Below are 23,832 nucleotides of genomic sequence, written 5' to 3'. Positions count from 1 at the left end.
CTCTTCCCTCATCTCTCGGTATATCTCTGACACCTTGCCCTCCCCGACCCACACCCCCGAGAGCATTCTATCCTGGATCCCCTGTGGCGGGAGCAATGGAAATTCCCTCACCTGTTGTCTTGAGCGCCCTCACCTGCATATACCTGAAAAAGTTTCCCCGGGGCAGCTTATAATTTTCCTCCAGCTCTCCCAAGCTCGCAAACGTCCTGTCTATAAATAAATCTCTCACCATCCTAATTCCCAATTGGTGCCAGCTCTGGAATCCCCCATCCATCCTCCCAGGGGCAAACCTATGGTCATTCCTGATTGGGGACCCCACCAGGGCTCCCAGCACACCTCTCTGTCGCCTCCATTGTCCCCAGATGTTTAATGTTGCCGCCACCACTGGGTTCGTGGAAAATATTTTTGGTGAGAGCGGTAGCGGCGCTGTCACCAGCGCCTCTAGACCCGTCCCTTTACAGGACTTTCTCTCCAGTCTTTTCCATGCCGCTCCCTCTCTCTCCATCATCCATTTACGGATCATCGCCACATTGGCGGCCCAATAGTAGTCGCCCAAATTCGGCAGCGCCAATCCTCCTCTGTCTCTGCTACGTTGTAAGAACCCCCTCCTTACCCTCGGGACTTTCCCTGCCCACACAAAGCTCGTGATGCTCCTGTCTATTTTTTTTAAAGAAGGCCTTAGTGATTAGTATAGGGAGACATTGGAATACAAATAGGAACCTCGGGAGGACCATCATCTTAATTGCCTGCACTCTGCCCGCCAACGACAGTGGCTGCATGTCCCACCTCGTGAAGTCCTCTTCCATTTGTTCTACCAATCGTGTCAGATTAAGTCTGTGCAAGGTTCCCCAGCTCCTGGCGATCTGAATCCCCAGGTATCGGAAGTTTCTTTCCACTTTCCTTAGAGGCAGGCCTTCTATCTCTCTACTCTGGTCCCCAGGGTGTATCACGAAAAGTTCACTCTTCCCCATGTTTAGCCTATATCCCGAGAAATCTCCGAACTCCCTCAATATCTGCATGACCTCTGTCATCCCCCCCACTGGGTCCATCACATACAACAATAGGTCATCTGCGTAAAGCGACACTCGGTGTTCTTCTCCCCCTCTAATCACCCCTCTCCATTTCCTGGAGTCTCTCAGCGCCATGGCCAGTGGTTCAATTGCCAACGCGAACAGCAATGGAGATAGCGGGCATCCCTGTCTTGTTCCCCTGTATAGTCGGAAATACTCCGATCTTTGCCGACCCGTGACCACACTTGCCGTTGGGGCCCCATAAAGGAGTTTGACCCAGCTAATAAACCCGTTCCCGAACCTCCTTAGCACCTCCCATAGGTACTCCCACTCCACCCTGTCAAATGCCTTCTCTGCATCCATTGCCGCCACTATCTCTGCCTCCCCCTCTACTGGGGGCATCATTATCACCCCTAATAGCCGTCGCACGTTGACATTTAGTTGTCTCCCCTTTACGAACCCTGTCTGGTCTTCGTGCACCACCCCCGGGACACAGTCCTCTATCCTCGATGTCAGCACCTTTGCTAGCAATTTGGCGTCCACATTTAATAGTGAAATAGGCCTATAAGACCCGCACTGCAGCGGATCTTTATCCTGCTTCAAAATTAGCGATATCGTCGCCTCCGACATTGTCTGGGGTAGAGTCCCTCCTTCCCTGGCCTCGTTAAAGGTCCTCACTAACAGCGGGGCCAGCAGGTCCACATATTTTCTGTAAAATTCCACCGGGAACCCATCTGGTCCCGGAGCCTTCCCTGCCTGCATAATCCCCAGCCCCTTGATAACCTCGTCCACCCCAATTGGTGCCCCCAGGCCTTCCACCTCCTGCTCCTCCACCCTCGGGAACCTTAATTGGTCCAGGAACTGCCGCATCCCCTCTTTTCCCTCCGGGGGTTGGGACCTATAAAGTCTTTCGTAAAAGGTCTTAAACACCCCATTTATCTTCCCTGCTCTCCGCACCGTAGCTCCCTTTTCGTCTCTAATTCCCCCTATCTCCCTCGCCGCTGTCCTCTTTCGCAGCTGATGGGCCAACAAGCGACTAGCCTTTTCCCCATACTCATACCTCACCCCCCGCGCCTTCCTCCACAGCACCTCCGCCCTCCTGGTGGTCAGCAGGTCGAACTCCGTCTGGAGTCGTCGTCTCTCCCTGTACAGTCCCTCCTCCGGAATCTCCGCAAATTCCCTGTCCACCCTTAAGATCTCCCCCAGTAGTCTTTCCCTTTCCTTGACCTCTGTTTTCCCTTTGTGGGCCTTGATGGAGATCAGCTCTCCTCTGACCACCGCCTTTAGTGCTTCCCATACCACTCCCACTCGGACCTCCCCGTCGTCATTGTCCTCCAGGTACCTCTCGATACATCCCCGCACTCTTCCACAGACTCCCTCATCCGCCAACAGTCCCACATCTAATCGCCAGAGTGCTCGCTACTCCCTCTCCTCTCCTAGTTCCATGTCCACCCAATGTGGGGCATGATCCGAAATAGCTATGGCTGAATACTCAGGTTCTTCCACCCTCGTGATCAACTACCTTACCAAAACAAAAAAATCTATCCGGGAGTACACTTTATGAACATGGGAGAAGAAAGAGAACTCCCTGGCCCTCGGTCTAAGAAATCGCCATGGATCCACTCCCCCCATTTGGTCCATAAACCCCTTAAGCACCTTGGCCGCTGCCGGCCTTCTTCCGGTCCTAGATCTGGATCGATCTAACCCCGAGTCCAGCACGGTGTTGAAGTCTCCTCCCAATATCAAGTTTCCTACCTCCAGGTCCGGTATACGTCCCAGCATCCGCCTCATAAATCCCGCATCGTCCCAGTTTGGGGCATATACGTTAACCAACACAACCTCCATTCCCTCCAGCCTGCCACTCACCATTACATATCTGCCTCCACTATCTGCTACAATGCTCCTTGCTTCAAATGCTACCCGTTTCCCCACCAGTATGGCCACCCCTCTGTTCTTTGCATCTAGCCCTGAATGGAACACCTGTCCCACCCATCCTTTCCTTAACCTAACTTGGTCCGCCACCTTCAGGTGCGTCTCCTGGAGCATAGCCACGTCTGCCCTCAGTCCTTTCAAGTGCGCGAGCACTCGGGCCCTTTTAATCAGTCCATTTAGGCCTCTCACGTTCCACGTGATTAGCCTCACTAGGGGGCTACCTGCCCCCTTCCCGTGTCGACTAGCCATCACCTTCTCGAGGCCAGTCCCACGTCCCGATTCCGCGCTCCCACTCGTTCCCCAGGTGTCGCATTCCAGCCCCGACCACCCTTTCTTTAGCCAGTTCCTCTTTGATTTCTGCAGCAGAACCCAGTTATCCTCCCCCCCCCCCCCGCCTGCTAGATCCCCCTCTAGCGTGATTGCTCCCCCCATATTACTTCCGCAAGTCAGCTGACTTCAACTGACCCCAGCTTCTCCTGCTCACTCCTTGACCCCCCCGTGTGGGGAACTCCCATCTACCTTGCGCCTGTCTTCCCGCCATTATCTTTCTGGCGCGGGAACATTCCTGTAGCTGACCCGCCCCTTGTGGCGCAGCTCCCTTTCCCACCCCACTCCCATTCCTCATCGTCCGCCTATGTCCCTTCTTTCCCCCCCCCCCCACCGGCGCCCACATTTCTTAGTGTCACCCCCCTTCCCAATTTATTTCTCTATATGCATCGACAGTAACATTTCCCTGTAATATCAGTCCCTCAGTTCCGATCCAATTTCTCCTCTTTAATAAAGGTCCATGCTTCTTCCGCCGTTTCGAAGTAGTGATGTCTCTCCTGATCGTGACCCATAGTCGTGCCGGCTGCAGCATCCCGAACTTCACCTTCTTCTTGTGTAACACCTCCTTGGCTCGATTAAAACTCGCCCTCCTTCTCGCCACCTCCGCACTCCAATCCTGGTACACCCGTACCACTACATTCTCCCACCTACTACCCCGTACCTTCTTGGCCCATCTCAGAACCACTTCTCTATCGTTAAAGCGGTGAAATCGCACGATTGTCGCCCTAGGTGGTTCTCCCGCTTTTGGTTTCCTCGCCGGGACCCGATGTGCCCCCTCCACTTCTAAGGGGCCCGAAGGGGCCTCAGCTCCCATCAGCGAGCTTAGCATCGTGCTCACGTAAGCCCCGCAGTCTGCTCCTTCCACTCCCTCAGGGAGACCCAGAATCCGAAGATTCTTCCTTCGTGCTCTGTTTTCTAGGGCCTCAATCCTTTCAATGCACTTTTTGTGGAGCGCCTCGTGAGTCTGTGTTTTGACCGCCAGGCCCAGGATCTCGTCCTCGTTATCCGTCACCTTCTGCTCCACCACGCGGAGCTCAGTCTCCTGGGTCCTTTGTGCCTCCTTAAGCCCCTCAATTGCCTGTAGCATCGGGGTCAGCACCTCCTTCTTTAGTAGCTCCACACACCGTCTTAAAAATTCGTCTTGATCGGGCCCCCATGTCGCCTGGGCTTTCTCCGCCGCCATCTTGTTTCTTTTTCCTTTCTGTCCCTAACTTCGAGGATTCCTCGCGCTGCAGCCGCCGCCGCCGATATTTTCCTCTTTCGTTGGGGGGGACTCCCTATTAACTCACCCCACACCGGGTTTCGTCGCGCGAAAATTTCCCGTTGGGGCTCTTAAAAGAGCCCGAAGGTCCGTTGGAGCTGGAGCCGCCGAAACGTGCGGCTTAGCTGGTCATCGCCGCAACCGGAAGTGCTGCACCCTTCTTATTCCTGATCTCTACCCATATAGCCTCACTGCCCTCTGAGGTGTCCTCCCACAGTACAGCTGTGATATTCTCCCTAACCAGTAGCGCAACTCCGCCTCTCCTTTTACATCCCCCTCTATCCCGCCTGAAACATCTAAATCCTGGAACATTTAGCTGCCAATCCTGCCCTTCCCTCAACCAGGTCTCTGTAATGACAACAACATCATAGTTCCAAGTACTAATCCAAGCTCTAAGTTCATCTGCCTTACCCGTAATACTTCTTGCAATAAAACATATGCACTTCAGGCCACCAGACCCACTGTGTTCAGCAACTTCTCCCGTCTGTTCTGCCTCAGAGCCCCACTGTCCCTATTCCCTAGTTCGCCCTCAATGCTCTCACCTTCTGACCTATTGCTCCCGTGCCCACCCCCCTGCCATACTAGTTTAAACCCTCCCGTGTGACACTAGCAAACCTCGCGGCCAGGATATTTATGCCTCTCCAGTTTAGATGCAACCCGTCCTTCTTATATAGGTCACACCTGCCCCGGAAGAGCTCCCAGTGGTCCAGATAACGGAAACCCTCAATCCTACACCAGCTGTTTAGCCACATGTTTAGCTGCTCTATCTTCCTATTTCTAGCCTCACTGGCACGTGGCACAGGGAGTAATCCTGAGATTACAACCCTAGAGGTCCTGTCTTTTAACTTTCTGCCTAGCTCCCTGAACTCCTGCTGCAGGACCTCATGCCCCTTCCTGCCTATGTCGTTAGTACCAATAAGTACAACGACCTCTGCCTGTTTGCCCTCCCCCTTCAGGATGCCCTCTACCCGTTCGGAGACATCCTGGACCCTGGCACCAGGGAGGCAACATACCATCCTGGAGTCTCTTTCACGTCCACAGAAGCGCCTATCTGTGCCCCTGACTATAGAGTCCCCTATTACTGTTGCTCTTCTGCGCTTTGACCCTCCCTTCTGAACATCAGAGCCAGCCGTGGTGCCACTGCTCTGGCTGCTGCTGTTTTCCCCTGATAGGCTATCCCCCCCGACAGTATCCAAAGGGGTATACCTGTTCGAGAGGGGGACAACCACAGGGGATTCCTGCACTGACTGCCTGCCCTTTCTGGTGGTCACCCATTTCTCTGCCTGCACCTTGGGTGTGACCACATTTATATAACTGCGATCTATGACGCTTTCCGCCACCTGCATGCTCCTAAGTGCATCCAATTGCTGCTCCAACCGAACCATGCGGTCTGTGAGGAGCTCCAGTTGGGTGCACTTTCTGCAGATGACGCTGGAAGCCTCCCGGACCTGCCACATCTCACAGTCAGAGCACTGCACCCCTCTAACTGACATTGCGTCAATTAATTAAAATTAAAAGTTTTTTTTAAAAAAAATGTATATATATATTTTTTTTACAGTTACTGTTAACTATTTGTTTCCTAGCACTAGATTTCTAATATAAATGCGAAAGCTAAATATAGTACTCTCCGATCTCTGGCTTAGATACCCCTCTAAATTATAATTAAGTAATTATGTTTAATTAGTTACCAATGCTTAATTTTTTTAATTTAGTGTAGATTCCCAACCAGCCACTCAGGTCACAGCTTTTCTGTGATGTCACTTCAGTTTCCCCCCGACAGACACAATTTGAAAAAGGTATAAAAGTAAAAATGAGTAAAAATCACTTACTTACCTTCTGAGTGTCTTAGATGTTCTCAGGTTCTCTCCCTGACAGAGACTGCTCCTCCTCCTCCGAAGGGCTCCCGAAACTAGGCCGCGATCTTTTAAAATCTCCGCTCGGACTCGCAGCTCCCACGCTTTTTAAATCTCCCGCGCTTTTTAAATCTCCCGGCTCTCTCCTCTCGCGCTGTTTTCAATGTCCCGGCTCCCTTTCCTCCCGCGCTTTTTAAAATCTCCCGCGCTTTTAAAATCTCCCGGCTTGCTCTCCTCTCGCGCTGTTTTCACTGTCCCGGCTGTCTCTCCTCCTGCGCTGTTTTCACTGTCCCGGCTGTCTCTCCTCCCGCGCTGTTTTCACTGTTGTTAAGAATGCGTACGGTGTGTTAGCTTTTATTGGTCGAGGTATTGAGAAACTCAATACCTCAACATGGGAGCCATGAGGTCATATTGCAGCTGTACAAAACTGTGGTGCGGCCGCATTTGGAGTATTGCGTGCAATTCTGGTCACCGCATTATAGGAAGGATGTGGAAGCATTGGAAAGGGTGCAGAAGAGATTTACCAGAATGTTGCCTGGTATGGGGGGGAAGATCTTATGAGAAAAGGCTGAGGGACTTGAGGCTGTTTTTGTTAGAAAGAAGAAGGTTAAGAGGTGACTTAATTGAGGCATACAAGATGATCAGAGGATTGGATAGGGTGGACAGTGAGAGCCTTTTTCCTCGGATGGTGATGTCTAGCACGAGGGGACATAGCTTTAAATTGAGGGGAGATAGATATAGGACAGATGTCAGAGGTAGGTTCTTTACTCAGAGAGTAGGTAAGGGCGTGGAATGCCCTGCCTGCAACAGTAGTGGACTCGCCAACACTAAGGGCATTCAAATGGTCATTGGATAGACATATGGATGATAAGGGAATAGTTTAGATGGGCTTTAGTGGTTTCACAGGTTGGCGCAACATCGAGGGCCGAAGGGCCTGTACTGCGCTGTAATGTTCTATGTTCTATGTACATATTTTTAAACCTTAGTAAAACCTTGCCGAGACAAATATTTTGGCTGGGACCTGTTACTTTCACTACCTTTAAATCTATTTAATGGAATGAACAAACTTATTTTAATTTTTCATGAGTGCTTTTACTGTGAGAGTTGACTTGGTGAAATTAATACTTCCCCATAATGGTCAGCAGAATTTCACAAGTCTCAGATTTAGAAGGAAAATCATCCCATGATTATGGCACGTCTGTGTAAGTCTTACCATTTTTCCATCATTACCAAAGAGGACCAGTCCTTTGCTGGTTACCAGGCCAGGCTTGCTGGCACCATTGATCTCCAATGGCTGGCCTGATGGCATTGCGTCTTTATACATGGATGAACCATACAAAGTGACTGCCTGAAGTGGGTAAGAAACAATGCACAAACTGTTAATTGATGCATTGCAGACCAAGTAAACTATCAAGCATGCAAAAAGTGAAGGCTTAACATTCTTTAGATAAAAATAAATTCAGCAGCAATCAAACATTATCCATTTTTAAGTTGTTTTATAATGTATTCACAGCAATTGTGATCACTAGACTCAAGATTCCAGATCATGTCTGGTGGAGCTTTCTTTGTCTTTGATCTCCCACCTGGTTTCTTGGTAGATATGCTGCCAAACTATTAGCACACAGACAAAATGTAACATTACATTTTACAAATATGAGCCCAAAGAACATGCTGATATTTCTTGGTGTTCCAGCATCGGACAATAGCAAGACGAGTTGTGGATCACTGATGGAGGAGGTAATGAATACAACCCATTAACTACCAGTTACTTTTCCCTTTCAATGTTCTCCAGCAGAGAGGCGAGTGGAGTTCATCATTCCAAGCAAGGATTGCTTACTTGCAAAGATAGGACTGGGACCAAATATCATGGAAGTGCTTCAGGCACAAGGATTTCACAAGGAAATGAAGGTTTTAGGCTCCAGTTTCCCATGTTGATATTTATTTATGTTTTATTTATTTAACATTTTTATTTACTTCACAAATACCAGGCACAGTAAAGCACCAGTCTCTTGATTCAATATTCTAAAATAAAAAGCCCCTCTTCTGCAGTCTCCTTCACCAGAGTAACTTGTTTAATGTTTTGGTCAAATTACATTTTTATAATATGGGTTTCTGGAAATTTGCTCAGTTTTCTGGGATCAAATTCCATAATTTAGTGTCAACTTTTCCAATAAAAATATCAATTAGGGCTAATGGCCTTATTCAGAAGTTGAAGTATATGAAGAGGAGGAGGCCATTCAGCCCCTCGAGCCTGCACCACCATTCATTGGCTGATCTGATTGTGGCTTCAACCCCACATTTCCATCTATATCCAATAACCTTCGACTCCCTTGTTGGTCAATAATCTTTTCACCTCTGTCTTAAAAATATTCAATGACTTTTGGTGGTGGCCATGGAGTGAGTAGTTGCACATTTGGTGGATTTTCTCCACCCGCATGGGGGCCTTTTTGAGTACAAAATGTGTGTGAGTGCCCAGGGAAGGTAATATTCTTATGGTGAGATCGGTGTATTGGTCAGAGGATGAGGAGTGCCACGAGAAAGAGAGAGCAGGACAGTTTTCGTGGTGCACCACAGGTTAGATGGTGGAGGGTAAGGGGGCAGCACTGCCCGCCCAGTGGCCGACGGAGCAGCTGGCGGAGTTTTTAAACAACAAATTACAACAGCAGAGGCAAGAGGCCTCAGAGGACCTGGCTAAAGTGGCAGAGCCAACCAGGGCAGCTATTGAGAGCGCGGAGCAGAGACTGGAGATGCAGAGTTCGGCGCTCCAGAAGGTGGAGGAGGCGGTGGTGGACCATGAGGACCATTTAGCCTCGTTGGACGCAGAGATTGTGTTCGTGGCTGAGGGCCAGAAACTGCGGGAGAAGGTGGAGGACCTGGAGAATCACTCGAAGAGGCAGAATTTCCGGATTGTAGGGTTGCCTGAAGGGACTGAGGGAACACAGGCCACCAAAGTATGTGGCAAATATGCTCAAGAAGTTTGTGGGGGAGGGGGTCTTTGACCACCCTAACGAGGTGGATTGAACACACAGGGCATTGAGGAGGAGGCCGATGGCAAGGGAGCAGCTGAGTACATGGTGGCGCAGTTGCATCATTTTCTGGATAAAGACAGGATTTTGCGGTGGACATTAATGCATGCATTACAGAAAAATTAAAAAACTGGAACCGCTAACTATCCTCAATAAACTATCCTTACTCAAACAATCAAAAATAATCGACAACATTTTAAATGTACAAAATAGCAGCACACAAATTTCTCTGGCCTGACAGTCAGACACAGAGGTTTATATTTCTTTATTTAACCGAATACATAAAGAAAAACGGATGCACTTTAATTCATGTCAAGGGGTTCAGAGGTTTGGTGAAATCCGAAAATAGGGGACCTAATCCTGTATACCGGGGTGCGAGAGCAGTAGGCTCTCTTTTGCCATTTCCTGACTCCAAGTGTCTGCACGACACTGCAAAGTATCGCCAGTACTAAGAGGGCTTCTACTACATACAATAGTGAGTACCAGGTGATAAACTTATCACACAAATGTCGGGGTATTGTTAGCTGTCGCGGGGCTAGCTATCCCGGGGTTCTGTGTATTGCAGGGGTGGGAATCATTCACAGCTTATGTGGTAGGGGTCAGGGGGTTAGCGTCCGCACACAACTGAAGGGATCTCACTAAGATCCAGGTGATCAAGATGGAGATCGTCTTCATCTTTCCGTCTTTCTGTCTTCTTCTTTGTCTTCCTCTGGGGTTCCTGAGGTTCCGGAGTTCTGTGAACACAAGCATAATATCTGTTATTATCTTGCTTAAGATCTCGTACTGTCCTTTGTTGCCAATTACCCATTATGATTGGTAACCATCTGTGACTCCCTCATTTTTCTTTTAAACCAAATATTTGAACAAGACATCCAAGAAAAATACTGACATAGTGTGAGCTGTCTCACAGCCTGTGCGATCTACCATCTTAGTGTTTTAGGATGTAAATAGCATACGGAAGCAACCTAAGAGTTGCCAAAACCAAACAAAAGAATTTCAAACTGAAAATGCCAAAATGGGGTGCGTATTGCGGCGGGTAAGAAATGGGTGGAACCCCCAGGTAGGATGGTGATCAATGCCGTTTGTGCTCTACCCGAGCGTAGGTGACCAGAGGGGGTGTCCTCAGGCAGGGCGGGGATCAGTGCCGTTTCTCCACTGCCTAAGCAACCGGCAAGAACGGGTAAGAATGTGGTTGTCGTGGGGGCTGCCTCTCGTGATCGAATCAGGAGAGTAGAGTGTCTGTCGACAAACTAGTTCCTCTGAACGGTTGTCTGGGGACAAACTTGTTCCATTAACCGCCAGGGGGCGTTAAAGGGGTGGTGACGTGGGGCCGTGAAAAACGTTCTAGTTTACGAACAACGCTTAACATTAACACTAACAAACAAACATGGTGAAGGTTCCATCAGAAAGGACACCGCATCTCTCCATCGGTTCCTTTTCGCCATCATCTGGCCACCTCACTGCTCAATGGCGAACAGAGTCGCAAAGGGAATTGTTTGGTGGGAGTCAGACTCTATGTCATCATCTTCTCCTGGCCTCCAAATTCTTGACTATAGTAACCATGCTAAAGCTGCTTGGGGCGAATTGGGGTCCATCTCATCATTCCGGATGAGCCTCAACGTATTGCCTCGGTGCCAGAATCGTGTTTCGAGGTTGGAGCTACTAGGTTTCAATCCGTAGTCGTCGGGTGGTGGGTCTGGTTCAGGGGCTTCGATATATGTAACCGCGAAGGGGGTCAGTGGAATCATGCTCGGAATCTATGGGAGTGGGGCCTGGTCAGGGGTATAGTCATAACGTGGTATGCTGTGGCTATTGTCATCGTGATCGCTATCACTGTCGCTGCTGGTGAAAGGGAGAGGCGGAGTCGTGTCTCTGGGGGTGCAGTTGAAGTCGTGTCTTAGGGCGGGCTGGACTGGGGGGGGGGGGGGGTGGGGGTGGGGGGGGGGGTAGGAAAACGTTATCTGTGGGCGGAGCGTGCTCGTCTGCTGCTGCGAGCAGGATGTGGTGTGTGCCTATTAATGTCCTGTTCAACCTCTCTACAATACCACTTGACTGGGGGTGGTATGCTATGTGAAACTTTTGTCGAATGCCGAAAATCGTGAGGACGTTTTTCATTACACGTCCTGTGAAATGGGAGCCTTGATCGGATTCTATACAGCGGGGGAGTCCCCATCTTGTAAAGATGTGGTGTGTTAATATTTTAGCTGTTGTCTTGGCCGTATTAGTTCTCAATGGAAATGCTTCCACCCATTTTGTGAAGGTGTCTATGACCACCAACACATACTTATAACCGTTTCTGCAAGGGGGTAGGGGTCCTATATAGTCTATCTGGAGATTTGTCCATTAACGGGGCGGGTGTGACTAAGTTCAGCCTTTTTCGCATATCTGTCCGGATTGTTCTGGGTGCAGATCAAGCAAATCTTTATGTAGTGGGTGTGGTGGTATGTATTAGGGGTCATGTGGGACTGTGAAGCCGTGATGCTATTGGTGGACAGATCCCGGGTCCTGGTTGGCTGCTGACTCCTGGCTCCGCCCTGAAGGCGGAGTATAAGAACCCGAGCTTCTCCCCGCCGCTTCATTCTGTTGCTGAACTGCTGGGGACAAGTCTCGCTTAATAATGCCTCAATCGACTTCATCACTTCTCGTCTCTCTCGTAAGTCATTGTTCACTACAATTTATTAAGCGAGCTTAAAGGACTATGGAGCTCCGGATCGCCCCGGAATGCCTGTGGATCAGCCCCCACGCAGCGAACTCGGCAGCAGTATTTAAACACTGGCAAGCATATTTTGAAGGCTACCTCCGAAGGGCCCCCGGCCGGATCACAGAAGCCAGAAAATGCAGGTCCTGCATTCGAGGGTAAGCCCGGAAATTTACCCTCTCATAGAAGACGCAGAGGATTTCCCGACGGCGCTCGCATTACTGAAGAGCATCTACGTTCGCCCCGTGAACCAGGTCTACGCGCGCTACCAACTCGCAACGAGACGGCAAAGTCCCGGAGAATCGCTAGAAGAATTCTACGCTGCGCTGCTAATTTTGGGATGGGGCTGCAGCTGCCCGCCGGTGAACGCGATCGAACACACGGACATGCTAATTCGCGATGCTTTTGTGGCAGGTATGAACTCTCCCCAAATCCGCCAAAGACTTTTAGAAAGAGAGTCGTTAGGACTCTGAGGCACGGGCCATTGCAGCTTCCCTAGATGTGGCCTCGCAAAACGCCCGCGCCTACGGCCCGACCGCGTGGCAGCCCCTTGGGCTCCGTGGACCCCCGTTGCGACAAACCCCCCCCCCCTCGCAAGCTTGCGCGGTTAAAGCGCCAGACCATCCCGGGGGGGCCCGCTGCTATTTCTGCGGGCAAGCGAAACAGCCCCGGCAGCGCTGCCCGGCCCGCGCAGCTATTTGTTAAAGCTGCGGCAAGAAGGGTCATTACGCGGCTGTGTGCCGGTCCCGGGGGGGGGTCACCGCAATCCCCGGAGAAGAACGAGCCCAGCATAGCCAAAACGCTCCCCAACCCCCCCAGCGCTCCATGTGCGACCCGCGGGTGCCGCCATTTTGGATCCCGGGCACCACGAGGGGAGGATGGGCGCCGCCATCTTGTGACCCCCCAGCCACGTGCGATTCATGGTGGTGGCCATTTTGTCCACCCCCGACCACGTGCGATCCATGGGGGCGGCCATTTTGTCCACCCCCGGCCGCGTGCGATTCATGGACGCCGCCATCTTGGATGACAACAAAGGATCCCAGCATTGACGGCTCCACAGGGTCCGAAGAAGACGCCGCGACACTACTACCACGACTGGCTTCGGTGACTCTGGATCAATCACGGCCCCGGACGCTCCAGACGACGACAACAACGGTGCTGATCAACGGACACGAGACACCATGCCTGATCGACTCCGGGAGCACTGAAAGTTTTATTCACCCAGACACGGTAAGACGCTGTTTTCTGACCATCCATCCAAGCACGCAAAAGATTTCCCGAGCTGCAGGATCCCACTCCGTAGAGATCAAAGGGTTCTGCATCTGCATCACGGTGCAAGGGAGGGAGTTTAAAAACTACAGGCTCGACGTCCTTCCCCAACTCTGCGCGCCCACATTACTGGGATTAGATTTCCAGTGGAACCTGCAGAGCCTAACATTTCAATTCGGCGGCCCAATACCCCCACTCACTATCTGCGGCCTCGCAACTCTCAAGGTTGAACCGCCGTCCTTGTTTGCAAACCTCACCCCGGATTGCAAACCCGTCGCCACTAGGAGCAAACGGTACAGCACCCAGGACCGGATATTTATTCGGTCTGAAGTCCAGCGGTTGCTGAAGGAAGGCATAATCCAGGCCAGCAATAGTCCCTGGAGAGCCCAGGTGGTAGTAGTAAAGACCGGGGAGAAGCAAAGGATGGTCATAGACTATAGCCAGACCATCAACAGGTATACACAGCTAGATGCGTACCCTCTCCCCCGCATAGAATCATAGAAGTTTACAGCATGGAAACAGGCCCTTCGGCCCAACCAGTCCATGCCGCCCAGTTTTTACCATTAAGCTAGTCCCAGTTGCCCGCACTTGGCCCATAACCCTCTATACCCATCTTACCCATGTAACTATCTAAATGCTTTTTAAAAGACACAATTGTACCCGCCTCTACTATTACCTCTGGCAGCATTCCAGACACTCACTACCCTCTGAGTGAAGAAATTGCCCCTCTGGGCCCTTCTGAATCTCTCCCCTCTCACCTTAAACCTATGCCCTCTAGTTTTAGAATCCCCTACCTTTGGGAAAAGATGTTGACTATCTACCTTATCTATGCCCCTCATTATTTTATAGATCTCTATAAGATCACCCCTAAGCCTCCTATGCTCCAGGGAAAAAAGTCCCAGTCTATCCAGCCTCTCCTTACAACTCAAACCATCAAGTCCCGGCAACATCCTAGTAAATCTTTTCTGCACTCTTTCTAGTTTAATAATATCCTTTCTATAATAGGGTGGCCAGAACTGCACACAGTATTCCAAGTGTGGCCGTACCAATGTCTTGTACAACTTCAACAAGACGTCCCAACTCCTGTATTCAATGTTCTGACCAATGAAACCAAGCATGCCGAATGCCTTCTTCACCACCCTGTCCAGCTGCGACTCCACCTTCAAGGAGCTATAAACCTGTACTCCTAGATCTTTTTGTTCTATAACTCTCCCCAACGCCATACCATTAACTGAGTAGGTCCTGGCCTGATTCGATCTGCCAAAATGCATCATCTCACATTTATCTAAATTAAACTCCATCTGCCATTCGTCGGCCCACTGGCCTAATTGATCAAGATCCCGTTGCAATCCTAGATAACCTTCTTCACTATCCACTGTGCCACCAATCTTGGTATCATCTGCAAACTTACTAACCATGCCTCCTAAATTCTCATCCAAATCATTAATATAAATCACAAATAACAGTGGACCCAGCACCGATCCCTGAGGCACACCACTGGTCACAGGCCTCCAGTTTGAAAAACAACCCTCTACAACCACCCTCTGCCTTCTGTCGTCCAGCCAATTTTGAATCCAATTGGCAACCTCACCCTGGATCCCGTGAGCTTTAACCTTCTGCAACAACCTACCATGCGGTACCTTGTCAAAGGCTTTGCTAAAGTCCATGTAGACAACGTCTACTGCACTCATCTACCTTCTTGGTCACCCCCTCAAAAAACTCAATCAAATTTGTGAGACATGATTTTCCACGCACAAAGCCATGCTGACTGCCCCGAATCAGTCCTTGTCTCTCGAAATGCTTGTAGATCCTGTCTCTCAGAATACCTTCTAGCAACTTACCTACTACAGACGTTAGGCTCACCGGTCTGTAGTTCCCAGGCTTTTCCCTGCTGCCCTTCTTAAACAAGGGCACTCTCCAATCTTCAGGCACCTCACCTGTGGCTGCCGATGATTCAAATATCTCTGTTAGGGGACCCGCAATTTCCTCCCTAGCCTCCCACAACATCCTGGGATACATTTCATCAGGTCCCGGGGATTTACCTACCTTGATGCGCTTTAAGACTTCTAGCACCTCCTCCTCTGTAATATGCACACTTCTCAAGACATCACTATTTATTTCCCTTAGTTTCCTAACATCCATGCCTTTCTCCACCGTGAATACCGATGAGAAATATTCATTCAGGATCTCACCCAACTCTTGTGGCTCTGCACATAGATGTCCTTGTTGATCCTTAAGAGGCCCTACTCTGTCCCTAGTTACTCTTTTCCCCTTTATGTATCTGTAGAATCTCTTTGGATTCTCCCTTGCATTATTTGCCAAAGCAATTTCATGTCCCCTTTTTGCCCTCCTGATTTCCCTCTTAACTCTATTTCGACAATCTCTATACTCATCAAGGGATCCACTTGATGCCAATTGTTTATGTACGTCATATGCCTCCTTCTTCTTTTTGACCAGAGTCTCAATATCTCGAGTCATCCAGGGTTCCCTACTTCTACCAGCCTTGCCCTTCACTCTAAAGGGAATGTGCTTACCCTGCACCCTGGTTAACACATTTTTAAAAGCCTCCCATTTACCAGCCGTCCCTTTGCCTGCCAACAGTCTCCCCCAATCTACCTCTGAAAGTTCCTGTCTGATACCATCAAAATTTGCCTTGCCCCAATTAAGAATTTTAATTCTTGGGCCAGACCTATCATTCTCCATCGCTATCTTAAAACTAATGGAGTTATGGTCACTTGTCCCAAAGTGATCCCTCACTAACACTTCTGTCACTTGCCCTTCCTTATTTCCCAAGACGAGGTCAAGTTTTGCCCCCTCTCTAGTCGGTCCATCCAAATACTGAATGAGAAATTCCTCCTGAATACACTCAACAAATTTCCCTCCATCCAAGCCCCTAATGCTATGGCTGTCCCAGTCAATGTTGGGAAAGTTAAAGTCCCCTACTACTACCACCCTATTATTCTTGCAGCTATCTGTAATCTCCTTACATATTTGCTCCTCAATTTCCCGCTGACTATTTGGGGGCCTGTAGTACAGTCCTATCAAGGTGATCTCTCCCTTCTTGTTTTTCAGTTCCACCCATATAGACTCAGTGGGCGAACCCTCGGATATTTCCCCTCTAAGTACTGCCGTAATGTTCTCCCTAATCAAAAACGCCACTCCCCCTCCTCTTACCTCCTGTTCTATCCTTTCTATAGCATCTGTACCTCGGAACATTGAGCTGCCAGTCCTGCCCCTCCCTTAGCCATGTTTAAGTCATAGCTATAATATCCCAGTCCCATGTGCTCATCCATGCCCTGAGTTCATCCGCTTTGCCCGTCAGGCCCCTTGCATTGAAATAAATGCAGTTTAATGTAGACTTTCCTTGCTCTCTGCCCTGCTTTCTCTGGTCATGCTTTACACACTCTCCCTTCCTGCCTTTTGTTTCCGTCCCCACTGACTTCCTACATCGGTTCCCATCCCCCTGCCACATTAGTTTAAACCCTCCCCAACTGCACTAGCAAACACCCCCCCCGAGAACATTGGTTCCGGTCCCACCCAGATGCAGACCGTCCGATTTGTACAGGTCCCACCTCCCCCAGAACCGGTCCCAATGTCCCAGGAATTTGAAACCCTCCCTCTTGCCATCTCTCAAGCCACGTATTCATCCTAGCTATCCTGTCATTCCTATTCTGACTATCACGTGGCACTGGTAGCAATCCTGAGATTACTACCTTTGAGGTCCTACTTTTTAGTTTAACTCCTAACTCCCTAAATTCAGCTTGTAGGACCTCATCCCGTTTTTTACCTATATTGTTGGTGCCTATATGCACCACGACAGCTGGCTGTTCACCCTCCCCCTCCAGAATCACCTGCAGCCGCTCCGAGACATCCTTGACCCTTGCACCAGGGAGGCAACATACCAACCTGGATTCTCGTTTGCGTCCGCAGAACCGCCTGTCTATTCCCCTTACAATTGAATCCCCCATCACTATAGCTCTGCCACTCTTTTTCCCGCCCTTCTGTGCAGCAGAACCAGCCACGGTGCCATGAACCTGGCTGCTGCCACCTTCCCCTGGTGAGCCATCTCCCCCAACAGTTTCCAAAACGGTAAATCTGTTTTGGAGGGAGATGACCGCAGGGGATCCCTGCACTGCCTTCCTACTCTTCCTCTGTCTGTTGGTCACCCATTCCCTATCTGCCTCAGTAATTTTAATCTGCGGGGTGTGACCAACTCACTGAATGTGCTATCCACAACTTCCTCAGCATCGCGGATGCTCCAAAGTGAATCCATCCGCAGCTCCAGAGCCGTCAAGCGGTCTAACAGGAGCTGCAATTGGACACACTTCTTGCAGATGAAGGAGTCAGGGACACCAGAAGGGTCCCTGACTTGCCACATCTCACAAGAGGAGCATGACACGGGTCTGAGCTCTCCTGCCATGACTTAAACCTGAAGTTAAATTTGAACTACACTACACAGCTAAGAGAAAGTCAAAGAGAGAGAAATCACTTACCAGTCACAAGCCAATCACTTACCTGCTGGCTGTGATGTAATTGCTCCCGAGACTCCAATTTTTTTTTTTCGAAACTCACCCCAAACACCAAAAAACACAGCCCTCACTCACCTCTTACCTGAACTCAGCCTTACCCAAACTCAGATACACTCTGTTTGCCTCCAGCACTCTGTTTCTAAAGGCACTTCAGCCACACCCTTTGTATCCTTCCTGATTTACAGTCAGCCAATAGGCCTGCTCCCGAAACTAACAGCTGACCTGCAAGGTAAGGAAGTTGTTAAGCAGTACTTACCTCACCCAGGCCGCGACCTTTTAAACGGTCCGCTCTGCCTCACAGCTCCCGCGCTTTTTCAATCTCCCGTGCTGTTTCCAAAGCCGACATGGTAAATCGGATTGCCCAGTATAAGGTTTTCTCCACCGTGGACCTCAAGTCCACCTACCACCAGCTCCCCATCCGCCCAGGTGACCGCAAGTACACAGCCTTCGAGGCAGACGGGCGTCTATACCACTTCCTAAGGGTCCCATTTGGTGTCACGAACGGGGTCTCGGTCTTCCAACGGGAGATGGACCGAATGGTTGACCAGCACGGGTTGCAGGCCACGTTCCCGTATCTCGACAACGTAACCATCTGCGGCCACGATCAGCAGGACCACGACGCCAACCTCCAAAAATTCCTCCAGACCGCTAACGCCCTGAACCTCACATACAACGAGGAAAAGTACGTTTTTAGCACAAACCGGTTGGCCATCCTGGGATACGTAGTGCGCAATGGGATAATAGGCCCCGACCCCGAACGCATGCGCCCCCTTATGGAATTTCCCTCTCCCACTGTTCCAAAGCCCTGAAACGTTGCCTGGGTTTCTTTTCATATTACGCCCAGTGGGTCCCCCAGTATGCAGACAAGGCCCGCCCGCTAATACAGACCACTACCTTCCCCCTGTCGACAGAGGCTCGCCAGGCCTTCAGCCGCATCAAAGCGGATATCGCAAAGGCCACGATGCGTGCCATCGACGAGTCCCTCCCCTTCCAGGTCGAGAGTGATGCATCCGATGTAGCTCTGGCAGCCACCCTTAACCAAGCGGGCAGACCCGTGGCCTTTTTCTCCCGGACCCTCCACGCCTTAGAAATCCGCCACTCCTCAGTGGAAAAGGAAGCCCAAGCCATAGTGGAAGCTGTGCGACATTGGAGGCATTACCTGGCCGGCAGGAGATTCACTCTCCTCACTGACCAACGGTCGGTAGCCTTCATGTTCGATAATGCACAGCGGGGCAAAATTTAAAATGACAAGATCTTAAGGTGGAGGATCGAGCTCTCCACCTTCAACTAAGAGATCTTGCACCGTCCCGGAAAGCTGAACGAGCCGTCCGATGCCCTATCCCGCGGTACATGTGCCAACGCACAAATAGACAGTCTCCAAGCCCTCCACGAGGACCTCTGCCACCCGGGGGTCACTCGATTCTACCATTTCATAAAGTCCCGCAACCTCCCCTACTCTGTGGAGGAGGTCCGTACAGTCACCAGGAACTGCCACATCTGCGCTGAGTGCAAACCGCACTTTTTCAGGCCGGATAGAGCGCACCTGATCAAGGCTTCCCGCCCCTTTGAATGCCTCAGTTTGGATTTCAAAGGGCCCCTCCCCTCCCCCGACCGCAACGCATACTTCCTGAACGTGGCGGACGAGTACTCCGCCTTTCCCCTTCGCCATCCCCTGCCCCGACATGACAGCGGCCACAGTCATTAAAGCCCTTGGCACCATATTCACACTGTTCGGTTGCCCCGCATATATCCATAGCGACAGGGGGTCCTCCTTCATGAGTGACGAGCTGCGCCAGTTCCTGCTCAGCAAGGGCATAGCCTCGAGCAGGACGATCAGCTACAACCCCCAGGGGAACGGGCAAGTAAAGAGGGAGAACGGCACGGTCTGGAAGACCGTCCTGCTGGCCCTACGGTCCAGGGATCTCCCAGTTTCCCGGTGGCAGGAGGTACTCCCGGATGCTCTCCACTCCATCCAGTCGCTGCTGTGTACCACCACTAACCAAACGCCTCATGAGCACCTCCTTGTCTTCCCCAGGAAGTCCTCCTCCGGAACGTCACTGCCGACCTGGCTGGCGGCCCCAGGACCCATCTTGCTCCGGAAACATGTGCGGGCGCACAAATCGGACCCGTTGGTCGAGAGGGTTCACCTTCTCCACGCGAACCCGCAGTACGCCTACGTGGCGTACCCCGATGGCCGACAGGACACGGTCTCCCTGCGGGACCTGGCGCCCGCCGGCAACACACACACCCCACCACCCCCCCCCCCGACACCGGTCATCCCCTCCCCACCACCGGCGCACCCCGCGACCGCCCCCTTCCCGGGAGAATCGGTCCTCCTCCCGTGCCCGCCCAGGAGTGAAACAGGAACGAACACCGAAACGCTCCCGGAGACGACAACGCCTGAACAAGCACCTGCACCACCACCGGGGCTGAGGCGATCGACGAGGAAGACCAGACCGCCCGCTCGACTCTTGGCATCCGCGTGACACCAAGAATGTTGTTGGATTGTAACAAAAAAAAAAAATAATAATTTTCTCTTACTAATATTGTAAATAGTTTCACAAACTTTGTACATAGCCCAGTGTAGGGCTAAAACTGTAGTAACATGTCCGAAATATTCCTCCCAGGACCAGCCTTGTAAACCCCTACCACCATGCGAACCACCACCCCGCCGGGTTCCTTTTTTAACAAGGGGTGAATGTGGTGGTATGTATTAGGGGTCATGTGGGACTGTGAAGCCGTGATGCTATTGGCTGACAGATCCCGGGTCCTGGTTGGCTGCTGACTCCTGGCTCCGCCCTGAAGGCGGAGTATAAGAACCCGAGCTTCTCCCCGCCGCTTCATTCTGTTGCTGAACTGCTGGGGACAAGTCTCGCTTAATAAAGCCTCAATCGACTTCATCACTTCTCGTCTCTCTCATAAGTCATTGTGCGCTACAGTGGGTAACATCGGCTTTTAAATCAGACCACCAGCAGAGCGGTCTGAGGTGGACTAGGGTGGGTTCAATACCTTGGCGTCCATGATTGTCGTGGAACTGACAAATGATCTGGTTCCTGTCCAGGCTGGGAACTATATAAATGCCATCCTTTAAAATCACACCGTCATGTGTGGTGATTGCATTCTTGTATTTATCATACGGGGCTGTGAAGGTACCCTTTAAAACTTCCCCGAGTTTCTCGTCCTCTTTCTGTGCCTTCGCTAGATCCTGAATACTGGTCTGTGAGACCTGAACTGCGTGTACTGGGGTGCTTTCGGGCGGGGGGGGGGGTTCCAAAAATAACCATGCCTGGAGCCTGCCTTTGCTAGGGCGTCTGCTTTAACGTTACCAGGGGGGCGAAGAACGGTGATGACTGCGAACCTTAATTATTTCATATTTTCTATCCTTCGCTGTCTCTAAGATATGGCGGAGTAATGGGGCTGAGGGTAGGGGTTTACCGTCCGCGGAAACAAATCCTCTCGTTTCCCACACGGGTAGGAATTCCGTCAAACTATTGCATACATACAAGCTGTTCGATAGATGTCTGCTGGGGTCGGGAACGAGTCGGGTGGTCTATAATGTAAGTGATTGCTGCCAGCTCTGCTGCCTGCGAGCCTAAGTGTCCTGGCAACTTTAGTGAAATCTCATCTAGGGCGCGTCCCTGCGCTACCTCTACGTAAATACCGCAACCGGTAATTCTCTTTCCATTTAACACTGTGAAGGAGCCATCCATATAATCTTCAGGGGTGCGCATGTGTCTGTGGGCTGGGGTGTCTAGGGTGTACTACCTGTTTTCCTGGGAGGTGTTTTGGGAATAAATGGGCCTGTGTTTTGTTTTGTGGTGATGATCTCACACTCAAGGAAGGTGTGGGTCTTGGTTCTTTTTACTGTAATGTCCCGTACCTGTAAAAGAAGGGTCCAACGGGCTGCGTGGATTTGGCTGACTGTGCCATCCTTAAGTCGGCCGTCTAACAATAGCTGTGTTGGGGTGTGTTCTGTGAGGATGGTGATGGGGTTGAGTCCTGTAATGTAGGCGAAGTATTGTACTGCCCAAAAAACTGAGAGCAGGTGCCTTTCACAGGCAGAAAATCCTTGCTCTACGGGGTCTAACACGTGTGAGGCTTATGCCTCGTTGGTCATGGCGTTCCTGGAGGAGCACGGCCGAAAGGGCTCCGGTGCTTGCTACTTCGATAGCGTATGGGGAAAGTGGATCTGGGACCTGTAGTGCGGGGGCTGTGCTGAGTGCTCTTTTTAAAGCATCCACGGCATCCGTATGCTGTGGAAGCCATTCCCAAGGTGCCTGCTTCTTGAGAAGTTCGGAAAGGGGCGCTGCTTTAGTGGCGAAACCGTCAATATGATTTCGGCAGTAACCAACCAGTCCTAAAAATGACCGGAGGGCTGAGACCTTGTGGGGAAGGGGCAATTTGACAATCAAGTCAATTCTCTTTTGCTCGATCTCGCATTTACCATGTGTGATCACTGTTCCCAAGTAAATCACTTTCTCTTCCAAAATCTGGGCCTTCTTGGGGTTGACTTTACAACCAATATCTTTGAGGAGTCCTCGGAGTTCGGCGAGAAGCGAAATGTGCTCTCCCTTTGTGTCTGTCTGTAGTAACAAGTCATCTACATACTGGACCAGACAATCGGGGCGGGAAAGTTTTGCTAATCCATTTGCCAGCTGTTGGTGAAAAATGGAGCGGAGGTTGTGGAAGCCTTGTGGAAGGCACGTCCACGTATATTGTTGTCCCTGGAACGTAAAGGCGAATTTGTACTGGCACGCTTTAGCCAATGGAAAGGACCAAAAGCCGTTACTAATGTCCAAAACTGGAAAAAAGTTTGACTAGAGTCCCTGTTTGAGCAAGGTCTCGGGGCTCGTGGCTACATTGGGGGCTGCTGCTGGTGTTACTTTGTTCAGTTCCCGGTAATCAATGGTCAGTCGCCATGATCCATCCGGTTTCCTGACGGGCCAAATCGGTGCGTTGTTTGTGGAGGCTACTGATCTGAGTACGCCTTGATCCAACAAACTCCCTATTACTTTGGAGATTTCTCCCTCTGATTCCTGGGGAAATCCGTACTGCTTCTGGGGTTTAGGGTCAGGACCTGTAATGTTCACAAAGCCAGCCAATGTACCTTTCAGTCGTGGTTGTGCTGTGCAAATGCTGCTTTATGTTCCTGCAGGACTGCCCTAACCTGCTTGTCTGCACTAATGGCTCGAGGGTCGAACCAGAAGTCTCCTACTGAGCTAATCCTGTTTACATACTCTCCTACTGTGAGCGTGGCAGGGGCTCGTGCTGCCTTTGCCATTTTCCATACACGCTTGTTAACTGGGTCAAAAGAAAGCTTATGGGAGCTGATGAAATCGATCCCAAGGATATGTTCTGCTGTCTGGGGCAGATCAACCAAAACTACGAGGTACTTAGTTGTATTGCTACAGGGGCTGTGATGTGTCCCTGTTGTAAATGGCCTGTAAAGCCGCTGAGTGTGATGGTGTCTGTTGTGGGCCACGTGTCTCGCTGAAACATCGTGGAGGAATTGAGTATGCTGCGGGGCCCTCCTGTATCCCAAAGAAATTCTACGGGGTGTCCCCGAACTTTGTCTGCTACTACCGGTCTACCGGACTTGTCCCAAAGGGTGTCGAAGAGCCAAGTTGGGGAGCCCAAACACCGTCAGTTGGTGCAGTTCATGTCTGCATTCTCTGAACGGGCGCTAAGGCTATGGATCGGCTTTGCCTTGTTCCTGTTCAGGGTGCCTGTCTGTTGGCTTCTCAGCTGCTTCTGGGACGCTTGACACTCTCGTGCAAAGTGTCCTAACTGTCCACAATTGTAACATTCTTGAGCTTTGGGCTGGGGTGGGCTGTTCCTGCCCTCATTTACCCATGCGTACCCATGTTCTGGTGCGCTTTAACTGGATTCATATCTGCCTGCGGTTTTGCTTTGGACTGATTGCTCCC

General features: G+C 50.8%; 1 protein-coding gene across 1 annotated transcript in view; it reads right to left on the bottom strand.

The window, feature by feature from the left end:
• LOC140388187 (mitochondrial 10-formyltetrahydrofolate dehydrogenase-like) overlaps positions 1 to 23,832 on the bottom strand; it is a 505,408-nt gene that overhangs the window by 304,703 nt on the left and 176,873 nt on the right. The window contains exon 7 of the mRNA XM_072471959.1: positions 7,597 to 7,731. Coding sequence (XP_072328060.1) covers positions 7,597 to 7,731 — 135 coding nt within the window. The remainder of the gene's footprint in view (positions 1 to 7,596; positions 7,732 to 23,832) is intronic.

Source organism: Scyliorhinus torazame, chromosome 13 (genome assembly GCF_047496885.1).
Source record: "Scyliorhinus torazame isolate Kashiwa2021f chromosome 13, sScyTor2.1, whole genome shotgun sequence".
Taxonomy (NCBI): Eukaryota; Metazoa; Chordata; class Chondrichthyes; order Carcharhiniformes; family Scyliorhinidae; genus Scyliorhinus; species Scyliorhinus torazame.
The sequence above is the reverse complement of the archived record's forward strand: the minus strand, read 5'-3'. Positions and strand labels throughout refer to the sequence as shown.